This window comes from Macaca thibetana, chromosome 10 (assembly GCF_024542745.1).
Source record: "Macaca thibetana thibetana isolate TM-01 chromosome 10, ASM2454274v1, whole genome shotgun sequence".
Taxonomy (NCBI): domain Eukaryota; kingdom Metazoa; phylum Chordata; class Mammalia; order Primates; family Cercopithecidae; genus Macaca; species Macaca thibetana.
The window spans coordinates 37,906,307-37,927,376 of record NC_065587.1 but is presented as its reverse complement, the minus strand read 5'-3'; the positions used below and the strand labels follow the sequence as shown (position 1 = coordinate 37,927,376).

General features: G+C 50.7%; 1 protein-coding gene across 1 annotated transcript in view; it reads right to left on the bottom strand.

Moving 5' to 3' along the window:
• Positions 1 to 21,070, bottom strand: part of TAF4 (TATA-box binding protein associated factor 4) — an 89,219-nt gene that overhangs the window by 6,252 nt on the left and 61,897 nt on the right. Inside the window, exons 10-14 of the mRNA XM_050745080.1 lie at positions 19,918 to 20,087; positions 19,492 to 19,622; positions 18,015 to 18,140; positions 17,166 to 17,222; positions 16,597 to 16,716 (exon numbers count right to left, since the gene is read on the bottom strand). Of these exons, the coding sequence (XP_050601037.1) occupies positions 16,597 to 16,716; positions 17,166 to 17,222; positions 18,015 to 18,140; positions 19,492 to 19,622; positions 19,918 to 20,087 (604 nt within the window). The remainder of the gene's footprint in view (positions 1 to 16,596; positions 16,717 to 17,165; positions 17,223 to 18,014; positions 18,141 to 19,491; positions 19,623 to 19,917; positions 20,088 to 21,070) is intronic.

Here is a 21,070-nt window from a genome sequence, read left to right as displayed (position 1 = left end):
GGAGACACCAAACCCACACCCACCCGAGGAGACACCAAACCCACACCCACCCGAGAGGAAACACCAAAACCCACACCCACCCGAGAGGAGACACCAAAACTCACACCCACCCGAGAGGAGACACCAAACCCACACCCACCCGAGGAGACACCAACCCCACACCCACCCGAGAGGAGACACCAAACCCACACCCCAAAAGGAGACACCAAAACCCACACCCACCTGAGAGGAGACACCAACCCCACACCCACCCGAGAGGAGACACCAAACCCACACCCACCCGAGGAGACACCAAACCCACACCCACCCGAGAGGAGACACCAAACCCACACCCCAAAAGGAGACACCAAAACCCACACCCACCTGAGAGGAGACACCAACCCCACACCCACCCGAGAGGAGACACCAAAACTCACACCCACCCGAGGAGACACCAAACCCACACCCACCCGAGAGGAGACACCAAACCCACACCCACCCAAGGAGACACCAAACCCACACCCACCCGAGAGGAGACACCAAACCCACACCCCAAAAGGAGACACCAAAACCCACACCCACCCGAGAGGAGACACCAAAACCGACACATTGAGAGGGCCCAGTGGGTGGAAGGACTCTGAGATGCAACCACATACACTAGGGGCTCTCAGAGCCGACAGCAGGGCTGCCAAGGAGGAAGAGAAGAGAACCCATGAAGGGGAAGGAATCAGCCTCCACAGTTCCTCCCAGCCCCTTCCCAAGGCAAGAACAGAAAAGACTTCTGAGCCAGCCAAGCCGCCTGCGCTCAGGGCCCAGAAACAGCCTCAGGAATGGGAGGAAGAGCCTCATCTACTGGGCGGGAAACTGCAGGGAAGAGACATTCTCAGGCTCCGAGTGAGGCAGAGGCAGGAGAGGGAGGCTGAGGACCAGAGTGTGCCTCCCGTGGAGGTCCTGTCACTAAAAGGCGGAGGAAGAAGCCACGAGAGCTCACAGACGCCGATGGCCAACAGTGGAGCTGCCGGGCCCGTGCAAACCGCTCAACTGCAGCGTGAACAGTCCTGTGAGACACAGGAGACCAGGGTGTCATCAATAGTTTAAGTACAAAAGTAACCAGGAAGACACAGATACGAATCTTCCTAAATACAAAAAAAAAAAAAAATTCAATTAAAAGAGCAAAGAATAAACATCTCAGAGAAAAAGAAACACAGCAAATATTTAAAATTCAGGCCAAGCAAGGCGACTCACACCTGTAAATCTCAGCGCTTGGAAAAGGGAGGCCGAGGCAGGAGGATTCCCTGAGGCTGGTAGTTTAAGACCAGCCTGGGGAACATAACAAGACCCCATTCCTACAAAATACTCTAAAAATTAGTCAGGTACAGTGCTGTGTACCTGTGGTCCCAGGCTACTGGGGTGGCGGAGGCAGGAGGATCCCTCTTAAGTCCAGGAAGTCAAAGTTGCAGTGACCTATGATCACGCCACCACACTCCAGCCTGGGTGACAGTGAAACCATGTCTCAAAAGATAAATAAAAATTTACATAATTATAAAATATAATGATAGAGTCAAGACAAAACATGTCAATTATATCAATAAAGGCAAATAGGCTTAACTCATCTATTAAAAGAAAAAGATTTTCAATTCAGCTCATAAACTGAGACCAAACCATATGCTACAAGAGACACAGAAAACAAAGTGATTCAGAACGTGAAAATAAAGGGAGGATCCCAGGGATTATAGGCTGGGGGACAAGAAAGACACCCAGGGTAACGGGTGTCACAAAGACAGATACTTTTCTAATGCAAAAAGTTACGGCTGCCAACGAAGATATGACACGTGGATATTAATGCACCAAACAACACAGCAGCCCCTACCAATAAAAACGCAGGAGATGTGAGAAGACAGAAACATGCTGGTGGCAGTCACGGAACAGCACGCCCGCCACAGGACAGATCAAGTGGACAAAACTAAGCCAGCAGCTGGGAGACTGAGCGACCTCATCATCGAGGGGCGGCTCGGGATGCCCACCTGCTCATCACGTGCCTCGGCCCTACGCACCCACAGCACATGCACAGATGCTGACTGCACCACCCAGACCAGCAAACACAAGAACTATGACAACACACGTGTTCCACACGTGAGGCTGGGAAAAAGTTGCCTCTCTCAAACGCGACGGGGGAACTTGACAAAACCTAACGAAAGTGCACACACATCAACCCTTCAACTCAGCAATCCCATCTCTCAGAACTCAGCCCCAACGGCAGGCCTCCAACAGTACGAAGACACACACGTACAAAGTTACTCTTGACAGCATCACCTGTCACCATGTCAGTAACCTAGAGGGTGAGAAGCTACAGGACATCAGCACAATGAAGTGCCACCCAGCTGGGAAAGAGAAAGTTCTTGATGCAGTAACGAGGGCAGTGCCCGGGAACTTCCATTAGCTGCAGAGAGCGAGAGTGTCACTGACCTGTGCTGCACTGCCAGGGAAGGAAAAAGATGCAGGAGCTCATCTGTTTGCATGGTAAGAGGAAACAGGGTGCAAAAATGGAGGGATGGGGGCAGGGCAGGAGGAGGGAGGGTGCAGCAGGAGGAGGGAGGGTGCAGCAGGAGGAGCGAGGGTGCAGCGGGAGGAGGGCAAGGTGGGAGGACGCGGGGGCAGCAGAGGGAGGAGGGAGTGTGCAGCGGGAGGACAGTGAGCAAGGCGGGAGGAGGGAGGCGGCGGGGGGAGGAGGGAGGCGGCGGGGGGAGGATGAGCGTGGCGGGAGGAGGGAAGGGCAGCTGGGGGAGGGCGAGCAAGGTGGGAGGAGGGTGGGGGTGGCGGGAGGAGGACAGGAATGGTGGGGGAAGGACGGGGTGGCAGGGGGAGGACAGGCATGGTGGGGGAGGGAGAGGGCGGCAGGGGGAGGAGGATGGATGTGGCGGGGGAGGGAGGGTGCGGAGGGGGAGGGCACGGTGGGGAGGGAAGGGGCAGCAGGGGGGAGGGAGGGCGTGGCAGGACGCCACTGCAGGGGGCACTTCTTTTTTTTTTTTTTTTTTTTTTTTTTGTTGTTGAGACAGAGTCTCCCTGTGTCGCCCAGACTGGAGTGCAGTGGCCGGATCTCAGCTCACTGCAAGCTCCGCCTCCCGGGTTCACGCCATTCTCCTGCCTCAGCCTCCCGAGTAGCTGGGACTACAGGCGTCCGCCACCTCGCCCGGCTAGTTTTTGTATTTTTTAGTAGAGACGGGGTTTCACCATGTTAGCCAGGATGGTCTCGATCTCCTGACCTCGTGATCCGCCCGTCTCGGCCTCCCAAAGTGCTGGGATTACAGGCTTGAGCCACCGCGCCCGGCCGGGGGCACTTCTTTCTATACTTTTTTGTATAGTTCTGACTCTCGGGACCATGGCAATACTCCACCCCTCATGAACAAAAAAATCAAACAAGATTTGGAGGAAACCAACAGGAACACAAACAGTAACCACTGAACCCGAGCTGTGCTGCAGCTGAGTGACGGCCACACTGAGGGGACTGAACCCGAGCTGTCCTGCAGCTGAGTGACGGCCACACTGAGGGGACTGAACCCGAGCTGTCCTGCAGCTGAGTGACGGCCACACTGAGGGGACTGAACCCGAGCTGTGCTGCAGCTGAGTGACGGCCACACTGAGGGGGGACTGAACCCGAGCTGTGCTGCAGCTGAGTGACGGCCACACTGAGGGGGGACTGAACCCGAGCTGTCCTGCAGCTGAGTGACGGCCACACTGAGGGGACTGAACCCGAGCTGTCCTGCAGCTGAGTGACGGCCACACTGAGGGGGGACTGAACCCGAGCTGTGCTGCAGCTGAGTGACGGCCACACTGAGGGGACTGACCCCGAGCTGTGCTGCAGCTGAGTGACGGCCACACTGAGGGGACTGAACCCGAGCTGTCCTGCAGCTGAGTGACGGCCACACTGAGGGGACTGAACCCGAGCTGTCCTGCAGCTGAGTGACGGCCACACTGAGGGGGGACTGAACCCGAGCTGTCCTGCAGCTGAGTGACGGCCACACTGAGGGGACTGAACCCGAGCTGTCCTGCAGCTGAGTGACGGCCACACTGAGGGGACTGAACCCGAGCTGTGCTGCAGCTGAGTGACGGCCACACTGAGGGGACTGAACCCGAGCTGTCCTGCAGCTGAGTGACGGCCACACTGAGGGGACTGAACCCGAGCTGTGCTGCAGCTGAGTGACGGCCACACTGAGGGGACTGAACCCGAGCTGTGCTGCAGGTGAGTGACGGCCACACTGAGGGGACTGAACCCGAGCTGTGCTGCAGGTGAGTGACGGCCACACTGAGGGGACTGAACCCGAGCTGTGCTGCAGGTGAGTGACGGCCACACTGAGGGGACTGAACCCGAGCTGTGCTGCAGCTGAGTGACGGCCACACTGAGGGGACTGAACCCGAGGCTGTGCTGCAGGTGAGTGACGGCCACACTGAGGGGACTGAACCCGAGCTGTCCTGCAGCTGAGTGACGGCCACACTGAGGGGACTGAACCCGAGGCTGTGCTGCAGCTGAGTGACGGCCACACTGAGGGGACTGAACCCGAGGCTGTGCTGCAGGTGAGTGACGGCCACACTGAGGGGACTGAACCCGAGCTGTCCTGCAGCTGAGTGACGGCCACACTGAGGGGACTGAACCCGAGGCTGTGCTGCAGGTGAGTGACGGCCACACTGAGGGGACTGAACCCGAGCTGTCCTGCAGCTGAGTGACGGCCACACTGAAGGGTGGGCCAAAGCGGGGCCTGGTGGTGTCTGCCTGCAGTCCCAACTACTGGTGGGGGCTGAGGCAGGAGGATTGCTTGAGTCTGGGAGCCTCGGGCCAGCCCAGGACTCAGAGCAAGACCCCATCTCTAAAAACAAATAATAAACATTTAAACATAAAAAGTAAAAATGAAAGGATGAGTTGTAACAAAACTCGTCTATGTAACTTTGAAATGCACGATTTTGACCTGTGAGGTTAAGGAGACGGGCTGCACAGAAATGCTACGCTCCAGGTCATCAGCACGTTTGTTTCTCACATAGCTTGGCAATCCCAAAGACCCTGTAACTGTACGTTGGAACTGAACACCTCTGAATACCTAAGCACATCTACTGTGGGGATGAGAACCAGGTTCTCATGTAAGGCATGAGGGAAGCTAGAATAAGCCTATGACGTCAGACTAGATCCTGAGGCCTGAGGAAAAGTGAGAAGGCCGCGGTGTGCAGCACAGGTGCAGGTGCAGACGAGGGTTTGTGTGCGTGCACATGCCCCGGTCCACCCAGAGGCCTGGATGCAGGGATACCGCAGGAGCAATGAGCACACCTGGTGCCCAGAGGCTGGTTTCTAAACACCATCCCCAACCAAAGGAAGCACCATACCCAACCAAAAGAACCAATGCCCCTCCAAGCAATCGCAGAAAACGGAAGATGTGCTGGAACATTCTGTGGTGTCATAAAGTCACCAAATCCTCTTGTCATGTCACAAGGACATGGAACCAACCTGAAGCAGCTCATGATGGCCAGAGCAGGGCTGCTCAAGCAACAAAATAAATAAACGGTAGCAGTGGCTTGTTACCTACAGAAGAAAATAAATATCCATGCTAATATAAGCAAGTAACTGAATTAACAAGTGGGGGAAATAAGAGAAAAGGGGCAGCTCTCTCTACAGAATTCCAATTAATAAATGTAAACAGAAAGACAGAAATAGAAAGTTAGCATCAGGCAGACGCCACAGCAGTCTCCACTGGCAGTGCCCTTGCAAACGCCCGTGCGGGGGCCGGAGGCCTGATAAGAAATGGTATCATCAGCCTCCAAGTGTCTCCTTGAGATAATTACTAACTACAAAGAGAAAAAGAGCAACTTGACGGTGGAGAAACCGGCCAACCCCACCTTAACCAAGCTTCAGAGTCAGCAGCACCAGCAGCCAGGCGACACCACCTGCCTCCCAATACAGTGTGCTGAGGACACGCCGGCCCGCCCGCGGCGTTCTAGCTGAGATTCTACAGCCTGGACAGCATCACGAGGAGACACCAGACAAACGCAAACTAAGGAAACGTCCACCAGACAAGGACCAGCGCTCTCCAGCATGTCAAGGCCAGCAAAGACCAGGAAAGACTAAGCAGCTGCCACCAAGCAGAGGAGCCGAGGAGCCGAGGAGCCGCAAGGGTCCCGGGGCAGGAAAGGACGTCGGGGACACTGGTAAAAATTCACTAAGGAGAAAATATTTGCAAAAGACACATCTGATAATGGACTGTTACCCAAAATATACCAAGAACTCTTGAAACTCAACAATAACATGCTCCACATCCTCCATCACCAGAGAAATGCAAATTAAAACAAGATGCCACCACACACCTACTAGAACGGCCAAAACCCAGAACACGGGCAGCACCGAACGCTGGCGAGGACGTGGAGAAACAGGACCCTCAGCCATGGCTGCTGCGAATGCAACATGGCGCAGCCGCTGGAAGACGGTCCGGCGGTTTCTTACAAAACTAAACGTGCTCTTACCACACGATCCAGCAACCGTGCTCCTTGGTATCTACCCAAAGGAGCTGAAAATTCATGGCCACACAAAATCCTGCACACAGATGTTTATACCAGCTTTCTTCATAATTGCCAAAACCTGGAAGCAGCCACAATGTGCTTTAGCAGGTGAGTGGATAAAATAAACTGTGGTACATCCACACACTGGAATAGTGCTCAGTGCTGAAAAGAAATGAGCCATCAAGCCATGAAAAAACACAGAAGAGCCTCAGGTGCATATTCCTAAATGAGAGAAGCCAGCTTGAGAAGGCTGCATCATTTCAACCACATGACATTCTGGAAAAGGCGAAACTATGGAGACAATAAGATCCGTGGACCAGGGACTGAGAGGAGGGGAGGGATGAACCGGCAGAGCACAGAGGAATTCGGGGCTGCGGAACGACTCCACATGATATGGTGCTGGTGGAAACACATCATTCTACAATTGTCAAAACCCACAGAACGTACACACCAAGAGCGCACCCTGATGGGAACTCTGGAAGCTAGTGAGAAGGACATGCTGACGTGGGTTCGTGGATTCTAACAAAGGCACCACCCGGCCAGTGGGGGAGGCTGTGCACCTGCAGGGAAGAGTGTATGGGAAGTCTCTGTACTCTTTTCCTTTCCTTTTTCCGTGAACCTAAAACTGCTCCAAAAAATAGTTTATTAATTTATTTAAAGTTAAATTCAGGGAAAAAAATCAAGTAAGGTCTTTAGTGAACAGTATCATACCCATGCTTAACATGAGGTGAAAGTGGGTGAGGGGCAGATAGAAACTCTCTGTACTATTGCTATAACTTTCCTCTATGTGTAGAATTAATTCCAAATTAAAAGTTAAAAACAGAAGACCTACCCTTAAGAGATATCCAAAAGGAAAAAGAACTATTGAGCATTATCTTTGATGAAGAAAGGTGTCGTGTTAACTGTTACACAGATAACACACAAAGATCCCCAAAGTTCACAAAACGCAAAATCTGAACCATTGCAAAACAACTGCTCCCCAGACAGACACCGGCGCCAGTCTTCATCCACTCGGCAGCGCCTCGCCTGGGTCATCCAGGTCCCGCTTTCTCGATACTCCATGTACCTCCCAGCCCCACACCCTGGCCCTTCTTGTGAGTGAGGACTCACGAGCTCCCTTATTCTTCTTAGAGGCTACTCCGCACATGTTAACACTCACATCCAAAATTCATCAACGTGCCTTTCCCATCCAGTCCTCCCTCCTGGCGCAGGGACCCCAGCAGGCAAAATGGTAGGTAAGTTGGTTACACTGAAGAAAAAAACAAATACACTGCATGATGGGAAATAGGTTCCTCACTGTCTGAGAAAGAACTAACAGACAAGGATGGGGGAGACCGCTAAATAGAAGCCCTGGCGTGCTAGGCTAGGACCGCAGTATCCACACACACACGGGACCCCTTGGACATGGCCACACCCTCCCCTACATGCATTTGGGTCCTGAGCTCCGGCTGCTGGCACAGCCTGGAAGCGGGGGCCCCAGCAGTCAGCAAACCAAGTGCCCAGATCCTGGCCTCTCACCACCACACTCCACTAGAGGAACCAGAGCTCCAGGGGAGCTGCAGAGTGGGCAAGGAGAGTGCACGTGGCAATAAGGAATGCTACAGACAAGGGACGCGTCAGAGGATACAGACTCCAGCCACAAGAAGCTCCCACCAAGCAAGCCTAGAAATAATGAGTGCTGATCAGAGCCCACCAAACACAACAGGGCAGTGCAGTGAGTGAGTGAGGGATCCTGGCACCCACCACTACAGTGAGTGAGTGAATCCATGAGCGAACGAATAAACCAACGAGGAGGGGCGAAGCTCTGCTTCCCAGCAGAAGGCAACCAGCAGGTAACAGAAGGAGTGCCTGAAGCATCCCCACAACTGGGCACCCCAGGGGTGGCGACACAGGCAGGCAGTTAATGACACTGAGGCTGTGGGTGGAGGTGCGATAAGGGTGGGGCATCTGTGTGAGGTGGGAATATGTGAAATGCTAACACAGCCATGGGAATCAGCCACAATGCCGTGGAGAAACAGCCCACAGCAAGTGCTATGCTGGGGGTGGTAGCATCAGTGCTAAGCACCCGACCGGGAGGGCCGCTTGGTAGCCACCCAAGGTATCGGCCACACGAGCACTTAGGGTGCTGGGTATCGTGTCAGAACAAGGATTAAAGTGTACATATTTAAAAACTACAGGAGTGCACACAAACACACGTGGCATAGCGGGGACGAAGCAGGCCGCGTGATGCTCACACACCGGAGTCTGCACAGAGCTCACTGCTCTGCTCTTGCAACTTTGCTGTAGATTTGAAAACTACTTCAAACTAAAATAACAACATTTTCAAAGTTAATCTATTCTGGAAGACGATGACAGGGGTAGCATAGTTTCTGGATCTTCCCAAAGTTCCACATAAAAGAGCAACTACACAGCAAAACCAAAAACCAGCAGACAATATTTAGAACAAAACCGATGAAGAGGAACTACAAGCAGCCATCACCTGCAGGATGCTGCAGAACCAGACCCTGATGGGCCTGGACCCAGGAGCCAGCAGACTTCCTGGGAAGAGTGGCAGGTCCCTCCGAGAGCCACAGCCAAACCTGGGGCAGGGGACCACCAGGGAGGGCAGCCTGGCCACTGCAAATGCCCACACTGACCTGCCAGAGCTCCTGCAGCACAGGGCCTCACGCAGGAGAGAACCTGCTGGCAGTGAATCAGTACTTAGTAGGACAGGGACAAGGAAGGCAAAGAAAGGTCCAGATGCTCGGGAGGTGCACAGAGCCCCAAGGCCCCCGAAGCTGAGGACTCCCGTTCTTAACACCATGCAAAAGTCACTGCAGAGGAGCGCCTGTCAGCCAACGCTAACGCCGCGCAAAAGTCACTGCAGAGGAGCGCCAGTCAGCCAACGCTAACGCCGCGCAAAAGTCACTGCAGAGGAGCGCCACAGTCAGCCAACGCTAACGCCGCACAAAAGTCACTGCAGAGGAGTGCCACAGTCAGCCAACGCTAACGCCACGCAAAAGTCACTGCAGAGGAGCGCCACAGTCAACCAACGCTAACGCCGCACAAAAGTCACTGCAGAGGAGCGCCACAGTCAGCCAACGCTAACGCCGCACAAAAGTCACTGCAGAGGAGCGCCACAGTCAGCCAACGCTAACGCCGCACAAAAGTCACTGCAGAGGAGTGCCACAGTCAGCCAACGCTAACACCGCACAAAAGTCACTGCAGAGGAGCACCACAGTCAGCAAACGCCACAAACCACGTGTCCTGTTACAAGTTTGAGAAACCTCAACTCACATCAAAATTAGCAACAGAAAAACATCAAGGTCAAATCCCAGACAGGTCACTATGGAAGAAAAAGAGGATAAGCAGCAGAAGCACGTCCCTACGGACCACAGAAGACCTCAGAAACACATACTGGAATCAGCAGGTAAACAGCAAATCACGCCTTAAGAGAAATGGAAGGCAAAAAGCACAAAAAATATAATTTTTTTAAAAAGAGAAAAACTAGGCCAGGCACGGTGGCTCACGTCTATAACCCCAGCACCTTGGGAGGCTGAGACAGGCAAATTACTTGAGGTCTGGAGTTTGAGACCAGCCTGACCAACATGGTGAAACCCCGTCTCTACTAAAAGTACAAAAAAAATTAGCCCAGTGTGGTGGTGCGCACCTGTAATCCCAGCTACTCAGGAGGCTGAGGCAGAAGAATTACTTGAACCCAGGAGGCAGAGGTTGCCATGAGCTGAGAGCACACCGAGACAGAGCCACTGCACTCCAACCTGGGCAACAGCGGGAGACTCTGTCTCAAAAAATAAAAATTTAAAAAAAAAGAAGAGAGAAATTAGGCTGGACACAGTGGCTCAGCAGCATTTAGGGAGGCCAAGGTGGGAGGACTGCTTGAACCCTGGAGGTCGAGGCTGCAGTGAGCTGTGATCACACCACTGCACTCCAGCATGGGTGAAAAAGACCCTGTCTCTAAAAAAAAAAAAAAGAAAAAGAGAGAGATTTTAAAAATTAAGAGACTGTAAAAAGTGCTCCAGCAGGCAAAGAAGATACAACATGTGGAAAACGGGAATCTCTGAAGAAGGAAACAAGAGAACAGAACAAACACAAAGGATCGTTATTGCAGATGTTCCTAAGGAGACTTGAGACCGCACTGAAAGAACACAGCCAGTACTGAGAACACCACCCCAGCAGAATCAACCCCAGGACACACTCCACTGGGATGACCCGGTTTCCGAGGAAAAGGACGCCCGGGGAAGAAAAACACGTGGCCTACGAGGGAAGTAACATGAGACTCTCATTAGATTTGGACAGCAACACTTTAGGGAGGAAATAATCCAGAGTAACGTCTTTAAACACTTCAGGAAACACAACGTGAGCCAAAAAACAGACCTGCAGGAACAAAGGGCACAAACTCATCAGCAGGTGGGAACTTGGGAGTGGCTGCTCCCATGAAGCATTCCAAAAGAATCTAGCAGAGAATGAGATTTGGAAAAAACAAAATGACTACAGAGACACAGAGACAAATCACAGCATTAAACATGTCATTATTTATGGCACTAAAACTCAGAGGGCTAAAGGGAGAGCTTATGGTGTGGAACAGCTAAATGTTTTGACAACATAAATACAGCACAAAATAAAAAACAGGGCCAAGGGAGAAAGCACATGAATGACTTCTGGCTGTTTCCACCATCGGCAGGAGTGTCCATATTCTTATTCTCAGGCTATATCCAAAGTTAGGAGATATTTTAATCCTATTGTCTCCTATGTCCATGATAACCAGGATCTTTTTTTTCTCTCCCCTTCTCCTGCCCTCCCCTCCAACTCCCCAGTCCCCAAGCCTTGGGGCAGCCAAGAGCCAGAATTCTTACTGTAGAAGATAAAGACGTCATTTTGAACAGCGTAACTCCTATACCTCTCTGAATTTGAACTACCTGGAATTGGAAATATCCATATAAACCCATGAGACCCTATTGTTTTTTTTTTTTTTTTTTTTTTGAGATGGAGTCTCGCTCTGTCGCCCAGGCTGGAGTGCAGTGGCGCGATCTCGGCTCACTGCAAGCTCTGCCTCCCGGGTTCCCGCCATTCTCCTGCCTCAGCCTCCCGAGTAGCTGGGACTACAGGCGCCCGCCACTATGCCCAGCTAATTTCTTTTTGTATTTTTAGTAGAGACGGGGTTTCACCGCATTAGCCAGGATGGTCTCGATCTCCTGACTTTGTGATCTGCCCGACTTGGTCTCCCAAAGTGCTGGGATTACAGGTGTGAGCCACCATGCCTGGCCGAGACCCTGTTTTTACCACGTTTCCGAGCTCTGTTCACTGAAAAGGCCACCCACCCCAGCGGCAATGACATCCCTAGTCCCAGTGAGTGGTCTTCAAACACGTTTCCCACTAGAAGAAACCAGTTCTTAGAGAAATGACTATTTTCAGTCTGAAACAGGAAAGGTGTAAGGTGAGCCTAACACACGTTAACGTCCAGATGGCAAAGACATCAGCCCCACGTCCCAGCGTGACTCAGGAACCAATCTGTAGATGCTTCCACTGGCCAAGGATGGCGTAGTCTGAACTGCAACCAAAATGAGTACTGCAATAGATGGATTATGTGCAAGTCCTTGAGATTACAATGATAAAAAATAAAAACAATACACTAAAACATAAAACTACTGGTCACCCTCTGAGGATGACAACCAGTTGATTCATTATCTTCACCTGGGTATATGGAAGGAAACATGCGAGCATTTACCCTGCGTCTCCTCTATGAGCTGGACCCACCATGCGGCCAAACAGTAGTGGAGGAAGAGTCTCCAAAAGAATATCCCGACGAGGAAGTGAGAAAGAACTCACAGACTAAGAGTGTCGCCATCTCCAACCTCAAGGGACTGGTGACCCTAGGCATGAAGCATGACCAGCCACCACCCCCAGAGTGCACAGCCCAGACCTGTGTCCTCCCGATGAGGGGGCACAACAGCACCCACGGTCCTGCCGCAGGGATTCAGCCAGAGTTGAAGGAGTCTCTGGGTCCAGCCACCAACACGCAGGAAGTTCAGAGGACAGAGGAACAGGCAGAACTGCAACACAAGGGCACCGCCAGTAAGCCTGACACAGGACACACTCCAGGCCAAACAACCCGGTCCTTCAACTGACAGGTTGTAAGGAAAAGAAAGTGATGGAGGGGTGGGAAGGACCTACAAATTTTTTAAAATTTTAAATTCTGGTTTCCTTTTAAGTCAAGTTTAATGGGAAAGGATGGCAAGGCTAACCAGTGTCTTGGCTGCACAACTGGGGACTGTCATGTCCTGGTGTTTCTTTCTGGCTTTGCCATAAAGTCAGAGCAGCAGTTATTTTGCGGGGGAAGTAAAAGTAGCTGTGATGCGGTGGGGCACATAAAGGTAGGGGGTCTCCCAGGTGACTGGCACGTTCTAGCTTTTTTTTTTTTTTTTTTTTTTTGAGATGGAGTCTCACTCTGTTGCCCAGACTAGAGTGCAACAGCACAATCTCAGCTCACTGCAACCTCCGCCTCCCGGGTTCAAGCAATTCTCCTGCCTCAGTCTCCTGAGTAGCTGGGACTACAGGCGCTTACCACCGCGCCCAGCTAAATTTTGTGTTTTTAGTAGAGACACAAGATGGTTTCACCATCTTGGCAGACTGGTCTCGAACTCCTGACCTCATGATCCACCCACCTTGGCCTCCGTAAGTGCTGGGATTACAACATTCTACTTCTTGAACTGATGATGGGCTACAAGATCTGCGCCTCTGATAATTCAGTTAACCATAAAAGAAATCCAGGAAAAAAAAAAGGCTAATCAATATCTTTCACCTCCCCACAAAATACTAGGAGTCCTTAACTGTAAGTACTCTTCTCAATATATGTTGTTGTTATTCAGAATTTCAATTCTTTCTTGGTTTACAACTACATTTGCAGTGTGGGCTGCAGGCCTCACAGCCAGTGGGCTCTCAGGCCTAGGCCCAGTTGAGTATAGGTTCCTGCTGGGGCCCGTCCCAGGCCAAGACTCCCAGCCGCACAGTGGCCAGAGCCCGTGTTAGCCTTGGGAATCTGTACTTTATTATTTCTGACCCAGAGAAGAATCCCCCTATTTTATCTACATTTCATGCATGAATTTATAAAGACAAGATCTTTATTTTCTTCCTATACTGTACCCGACATTTTAACCTGTACTGTACCAGGAGGGATTTCTCTGAACCTCTAGGATGCCATACTGTTAAACCTGGCAGTTCTAGTGTCTGTTAAACCTGGAGTCCCTCCTCTCCACGCCAGGCAGCCATTTCTCAGAGGTCACTGCTAGCATCTGGGCAGGCAAGCCCCAGCCCTGAGGTCTGGGACATCCCACCTACATGATTCCAACAGCCCTGGTGGGGAGGGGGAGCTTGCCCTCATCAGGTCATTACCCTGATCCTGTCTCAGAGTGCACCTGCACACCAAGAAGCGGTGCAAGACTGTCCAATGTGCATCAGACAGCAGCTGCCACGGTGTTGAGAGTGAAACAGAGAAGCCAGGGGTGGGGCAGAGTAGAGTGGAGTCCAGAAGCATGGGAGACCAGAAGCATGGGAGACCAGAAACATGGGAAGCATGGGAGACCAGAAACATGGGAAGCATGGGAGTCCAGAAGCATGGGGGGAGACCAGAAGCATGGGAGCAGTCCAAAAGCATGGGAGTCCAGAAGCATGGGAGACCAGAAATATGGGAAGCATGGGAGTCTAGCCCACCTGAGCAGCAAGACCTTTCCTTGTAAGTAAGGATCACACCCTAGAGTAAGACCTACCTTAGCAAAGCCTAAAGCCAAACCCAGAAAGGAAAGAGAGTTGGCAACTTAAATCCCACTAAATTAAAGGGGCTTGAGAAACACCTTGAGCTTTCCCCCAGAGCCTTACTGACAAAATGAAAAACAAAGCCACACAAACTTAAGCTGGTTAGCCAGTAACTCAACCACCTGCAAGAATCAGCTCTTCAAGGGAGATCACAGAGTCCAGTCTCTCCGCAGGTAACCATGAGACATGCAAGGAGACAAGAAAGTGTGCAAGGCCAAGGAAAACAGCAGTCGAGAGAAACTGAATGTGAGATGGCCCAGGTGTTGAACTTGACAAAAACCTTATAAAACAGCTTTAATGATATGCTCAAAGAATTAGGGGAAATATGGTCACAATAAGTGAGAAGATAGGGAATTTCAGCAAATACTCATAAACTTTAAAAAAGAACTAGATGGAAATCTTAGAATTCCAAAATACGTTAACAAATGGAACCTTCAACTGAAGATGGCAGAAGTCCATCTGCCAAGGACCTCGCAGACACATCAGTAGAAATCTTCCAGTCTGGAAAACAGAGAGAACACAGACTGAGGTCCAGGAACACAGGTTCAAAGACCTGTAGGGCAGCATTGACAGGTCTAACATACGTGTAACTGGAGCCCCAGCAAAAGAAAGTAAGATTGAATTGGAAAAAAACATTTGAAGAAATATTAGCCAGAATGTTCCAAATTTGATGAAAGACACTGACCTACAGATCTATGAAGCTCAGAGAACCTGAAGCAGGCTGAATATCCAGAGAATCACAGTGAAACACAACACAGACAAACCTCTAAACACAACACAGACAAACCTCTAAAAAATAAAGAACAAACGTCTCAAAACAAAGATTGAAAGTCATGCCAGAGACACAAAGCATACTACGTACAGGGAACAAGGTTAAAAATTATAGCAGGACCAGCCCATGCCACATGGTGAGACCCTGTCTCTACAAAAAAAAAAAAAAAAAAAAAAAAAAAAAAAAAAAAAAAACACAAAAATACAAAAATTAGCCAGGCATGGTGGCATGCACCTAACACTGTAGTCCCGGCTACTCGGGAGGAGGAGGATCACCTGAGCCCTAGGATGTCGAGGCTACGGCAAGCCATGATCGTACCACTGCACTCCAGCCTAGGTGACACAGTGAGACCCTGCATCTAAAAAAATTAAAAATTACAGCAGGACGTCAGAAGACAGTGGAACAAGGTCTTAAAAGTTTTGCAAGAGAAAAAACAATCAGCCCAAAACTTTGTAACCACTAAAAATATCCTTTGAAAATGAGGGTGAAGGCCAGGTGCGGTGGCTCACGCCTATAATCCCAGCACTTTGGGAGGCTGAGGCGGGCAGATGATGAGATCAAGAGATCAAGACCATCCTGGCCAACATGGTGAAACTCCATCTCTACTACAAACACAAAAATTAGCTGGGCGTGGTGGCGCACATCTATAGTCCCAGCTACTCGGGAGGTTGAGGCAGGAGAATTGCTTGAACCTGGAAGGCAGAGGTTGCAGTGAGTCAAGATCACACCACTGCACTCCCGCCTGGCAAAAGAGTGAGACTCGGTCTCAAGGAAAAAAAAAAAAAGAGAATGAGGGTGAAATACAATTTTCAAGTAAACAAAACCAGAGAATCCATCACCAGTAGACCTGCACCACAGGAAATCCCAACAGCTCTCCTTCAAGCCAAAAGGAAATGGTGGCAGCTGGAAATGGACCCATGGGAAGGAATGGACAGTACCACAGATGGCAAATAAGGAGGGAAACATAAAAGACCGTTTTCTTTCTTCTTGTACTTTACTTGAAAAAACAACTGACAGCTGAAAGCAAAAATAACATGTTAAGGCTGGGTTTATAATTATTAGAGTAAAAGATACAACCACAAACAAGACGAGAAACTAATGGAATTTGGACAAACAGCAGCAGGCGGCACTTCTTCCCCTTCATTCTCCTACAGGGGTTTATCTGAAACACAGACACTGCAGCAAGAACAGTCAGCAAGACCCCTATTCAGATCATTCTTCTGACAGTTATAATTTCCCCACATCCTTTTCAAATCCAGCCTAAACCTCATCACGGTAATCAAACTTCCTCATGAAAAAGACTCAGCTCATGTGATATCCACAGATAAGCTGATTTGGATTTAAAATGTCAAGTGTAAAACAAATATTCCAGAACAGGTGAGACAACACGTAAATGGTGAGAAAGCAAATTCCCCTGTGTGCGTCCGTTCCCTAGAAGAGGTGGCTCGAAGATGTTCCCCATGGCTCCCCAGGACCTCGATCCCACAATGCTGCTGTACCTCTGCTCCCGAGCCCGGTCCCGGACAGTCCACTTTCCTCTTTTTCCTGGGCCCGATAGCTGCTAGTGCTGTGAGGTTGGCGTCCCGCTGTCTCATTTGTGCCAGTTCCTGTTGCTGCATCTTTTATTTTGAAAAGGAAACAAGGAGCATCATTTCTTGCATGTTTTTTACCTACTACAAAAGTAATACAGAAATACTAAAGGGTTTTCTGTAGTTTCCTAAATCGTAACTTCTTTAATGTTTTGACTTTTTCAATAGTAAGCATATTCTATAATCCGAAAAATAAGATTTTTTTTTAATGCAACAGATGTTCATCTTAAAACTCTCAGAAAATATATACAAGTCAAAAGCACAGAGACTAATGTCCCCCCAAAGGGAAGTCACCATTGAATTTAAAAGTAGGACACCGTTTGCATAGGAAGATACCTTTGACATGATATTTATTTAAACTTGGCAAACATTTCAAATAGACACACAAATGCCTATCGAACAGACGTGCCAGTTTCCTTAGCCCCCTCCCGTGGGGAATCAGAGTGCACAGCAAAGCGCCCACGACTAACAGGGCTCACCTCCTTTGCCTTCTGTTTCAGCCTTAACTGTTCTGGATCTTCTTGTCTTGACCGAGACTATTTTTGAAAGAGGTAGAAAAGAAAAGTAAGTTATGAACTAAATGTTTATCATTTAACAAATGTGTTATCTTATTCACTATACAATAACACCTAGGTAATGTGAAAGAATGCATAGCAAATTTGTTAAATGCTTATAGCCAAAGATGAGAATTTACATCACACACCATGAAAAAAGCTAGTACTCTTGAGAAGTCAGTAACATTTGGATTTAAGAAGATACAGTTTTGGAAACACATCTACCAATCGCAGGCTCTGACTTGACCTGATGTGACCAGATGACGGTGAGCAGAATGGGTCTCGTAGGCTCCTTGCCATCCTGCCCCACACACCAGGGATGGGACAGCCTGTGGCTGTGATCGAAGCAAGTGCCCCTCCCACTCCACAGTACCCACCCCCATCCCCGGGGAACTGCGGTCTCCTGTCTGACTCTATGAATGAGGAGGCGCCTCGCCTGGCTGTGAATGTTCTAGAACAAGGGCAATATGAGTGTGAAGAGTCCAGTCCAGTGCACACAGGGGGCTCTAGAAATATGTGCTTCACACCTGGGTGTGACTGTGTGCAGCGTGAGGTGCTGGGAATCTTAAGCAGCCCCGCTTTTCAAGCATCTACGCTCGTGCTGGATGAATGAGGCTTCTCTTTGCAGCTCCAGGGACAGCACCCATCGCCTCTGTTTCAAGGACAGCCCAAAACATGCTCTGACGACCTGAAACCCCAGCGACTCAGTGAGCTCATTAGGTTGTGCCCAAGACGGAGGGGCCCAGACAACAGCAGCAGATACCCAGCACTTGCCTTTGCTGCCCTCATCAGGATCTCCCGCTCCTGTTCGTCCTTCCTCTGTTTTTCGATTTGATCGAGCTGTTCAAAAAACTTGAGCTGTGCCCGGACATCACTCGCCTGCTCGTATCTGTCGTCATCCTATGAAGAAAGTTAAAATCCTGCTTGTCATAAATCTGAGAGCCCAGCAAGCAAAGGGGTTGTCTAGCACCACTGGACCATCCGTGCACAACGCCCTCCCCCTCCGTCCAGTCCCAATCTGGCGAGGACCCAACCCTCCCACCTCACTGATGCTGCACCCGAGAGCTCTATCAATGCCCCCGTCCACAGAACGAAGTCTCGTGTTGGCTGTCTCAGGGGCACACTTGTGGGAGAGTGTCCCTTTTATGCACTTTGATATTGTCTGATTTTTTTTCTTTTTCTTTTTTTTGGAGATGGAGTCTCGCTTTGTTGCCCAGGCTGGAGTGCAGTAGTGCGATCTCGGCTCACTGCAAACTCCGCCTCCTGGGTTCACGCCACTCTCCTGCCTCAGCCTCCCGAGTAGCTCAGACTACAGGCGCCCGCCACGACACCCAGCTAATTTTTTTTGTATTTTTTAGTAGAGACGGGGTTTCACCATGTTAGCCAGGATGGTCTCGATCTCCTGACCTCGTGATCCGCTCGCCTCGGCCTCCCAAACTGCTGGGATTACAGACGTGAGCCACCGCGCCCGGCCGATACTGTCTGATTTTTTAAGTAACATTTACCGTTTTTGCAGCAACACAGAACTACTTTTACAGCAAGGGCTGAGTGTGTGTATTTTCAGTGCTGCCCCAAAGGCGCTGCCTCCTGGCTACGGGAACAGGCACCACCTCACCCCGTGTGCCCTTGGAAGAGTGTTCATGTGACTGCTGGTGAGGAGGGCACATTTTACTTACAAGAGCTGCTTCATGAGAATAGGGCTGCGGCACCTCAGGGTCTGCCAGTTCAGCCCACAGCCCAGGGAGAGAGGTAGGTGCCCACAGAGTGAATAGGATCACCTTCCAAAAGGTAAAACCCACCAGGCGTAGTGGCTCATGCCTGTAATCCCAGCACTTAAGGAGGTTAAGTCAGGAGGATCACTTGAGGCAAGTTCAGGACCAGCCTGGGCTACATCGCGAGTCCCTGTCTCTTTTATTAAAAACACAAAAATTAGTTGGGTGTGGCAGTGTGTGCCTGTAATCCCAGCTACTTGAGAGGCTAAGGCACAAGAATCACTTGAACCCAGGAGGTGGAGGCTGCAGTGAGCCGAGATTGTGCCACCGCACTCCAGTCTGAGCGACAGAGTGAGACCCTGTCTCAAAAAGAAGTCGTCCCAAAATCTAGTCCTGTAAGAAATCCAAAACACATTCAAAAGGAACATGGGGGCACTTGGGACCCACCGCCCTCTGCCTGGGTGTGGAGAGGAGGCTTCCAGCCAGCAGAGTGGGGGCCAACAACAGAAAGACACTCTCCTAGGCAAACAGCCTGTTACCTTGTAAGAAAAGTTCTTCTGCTGAGCCGTTTCTGATATTTTCTCTACAAGATTCTGTAGCCTTTGTTGCGTGGCATGTGATACATAACTTACTACATCTGGATGTAATTCCGTTATACCATGTTTTTTACCTAAAGGTCAGGCAATAAAAACAGATTTTAAAATCATTAAGCACAGTTCTTTCTTTACGGCTAATCTCTCATCCGGCAGTTACTGCTTTTATACAACCCAAGGGCAGCCCAGACAGGCTGGTGGGGTGGAAGGCAGTGGTACCCACACTTTACCCAAGAACCACCACCAGCAACCATGTGGAAATCACAAACTCAGACAAAACACATGACCAGGTATCAGGTGTGCCCACCTGAAGCTCCATGCTCCAACAGCGCTGCTGTTTAATAAGGAGTCAGGGATTAAACACCAACATACCTATTTCTAATATTCTTCTCTGCAAAGGCGCTTGGAGGAGGAAGGTTTCATCTTTACAGGACCGCGTTAGCGTACCCACCAATTCAGAGTTGGTGGCTAATATTCTTGCACTTTCTTCTGACAGGTTTACTCCAGCCATTGATGCAACATCATTAATGTCATCATCGTCCCTTGAGGAAAGAAGGAAAGATCGTTTTAACTGTACAAGGAATTCATCGGGAGGAGGGCTGGGGTGGTAAGGGCAGGAAACCCCACGTGGAAGGCAGGGCCGCGCCGAGGCCAGGCCTCTGTCCTCCCAAGTGCCTGCACCTGCTGCATCTGCCACAGCAAAGAGGGTGCCTCGCTGCTTTCCTGGAAAGCCTGACCATTCTGCGGAAGGAGAGCTGTGAACTGGCGCCGGGTTAATCTACACACAGATGCGCAGGGGACTCAAGTCCAGAGAAAGCAGAGCCGGGAGCAGCACAGGGACTTCCGGGGGTCTGATCCATGCAAAGCTTTTCAAAGCCAGAGGCAGCATTAAATTCTTCTTAAAGGCTCAGAAAAGTTGGAAGAAGAGTACGCACAATTTCTTCTTGAATCACCTGGAAGTTGCTAACCTGACTCTCCTCCACCCAGAACATTCTGCGTACGTTTCCTACAGACAAGGGCGTCCCCTCCAGAAGCAGGGTGCCATTGAGACCAGGCCATGATGAATGACCCCTCCCCAGGCCCGCCCCCATGGGCCCTGGTCCCAGCAGCGCCTCTCCCTGCAGGACAGTCCACATCCCAATCCCAGCGCCCTGCAGCTGCCACGTCTTGTCCGGCTCCTCGAGCTGGAAGGTTCCTCAGCCTCTCTGACTCCTGGGTTGCCCCTGACACCTGGAAGGCACAGGCCAGCTGTGTGCAGAACGTCCTCTTCCAGGCTGACTTCAAGCCCCTCATGAGGAGACATGGGCTAAGAGTCCTGCTGGGAATTCCACATGCACGCAGCCTCCACTTGCCGCCTCCAGCAGTGGGCTCTGAACACGAGGCCGGGGACCTGCTTGCCATCTCCCGGGGTCGCTGTGTTCCGGGGAGCTGCTCCACAGCAGTTCTCATGCCCAGTCCTCCTACAGGCTCCACGTGCTCACTCAGGGTCTGGCCACGGCCTGGCATCCTGGGCAGTCACGGACTG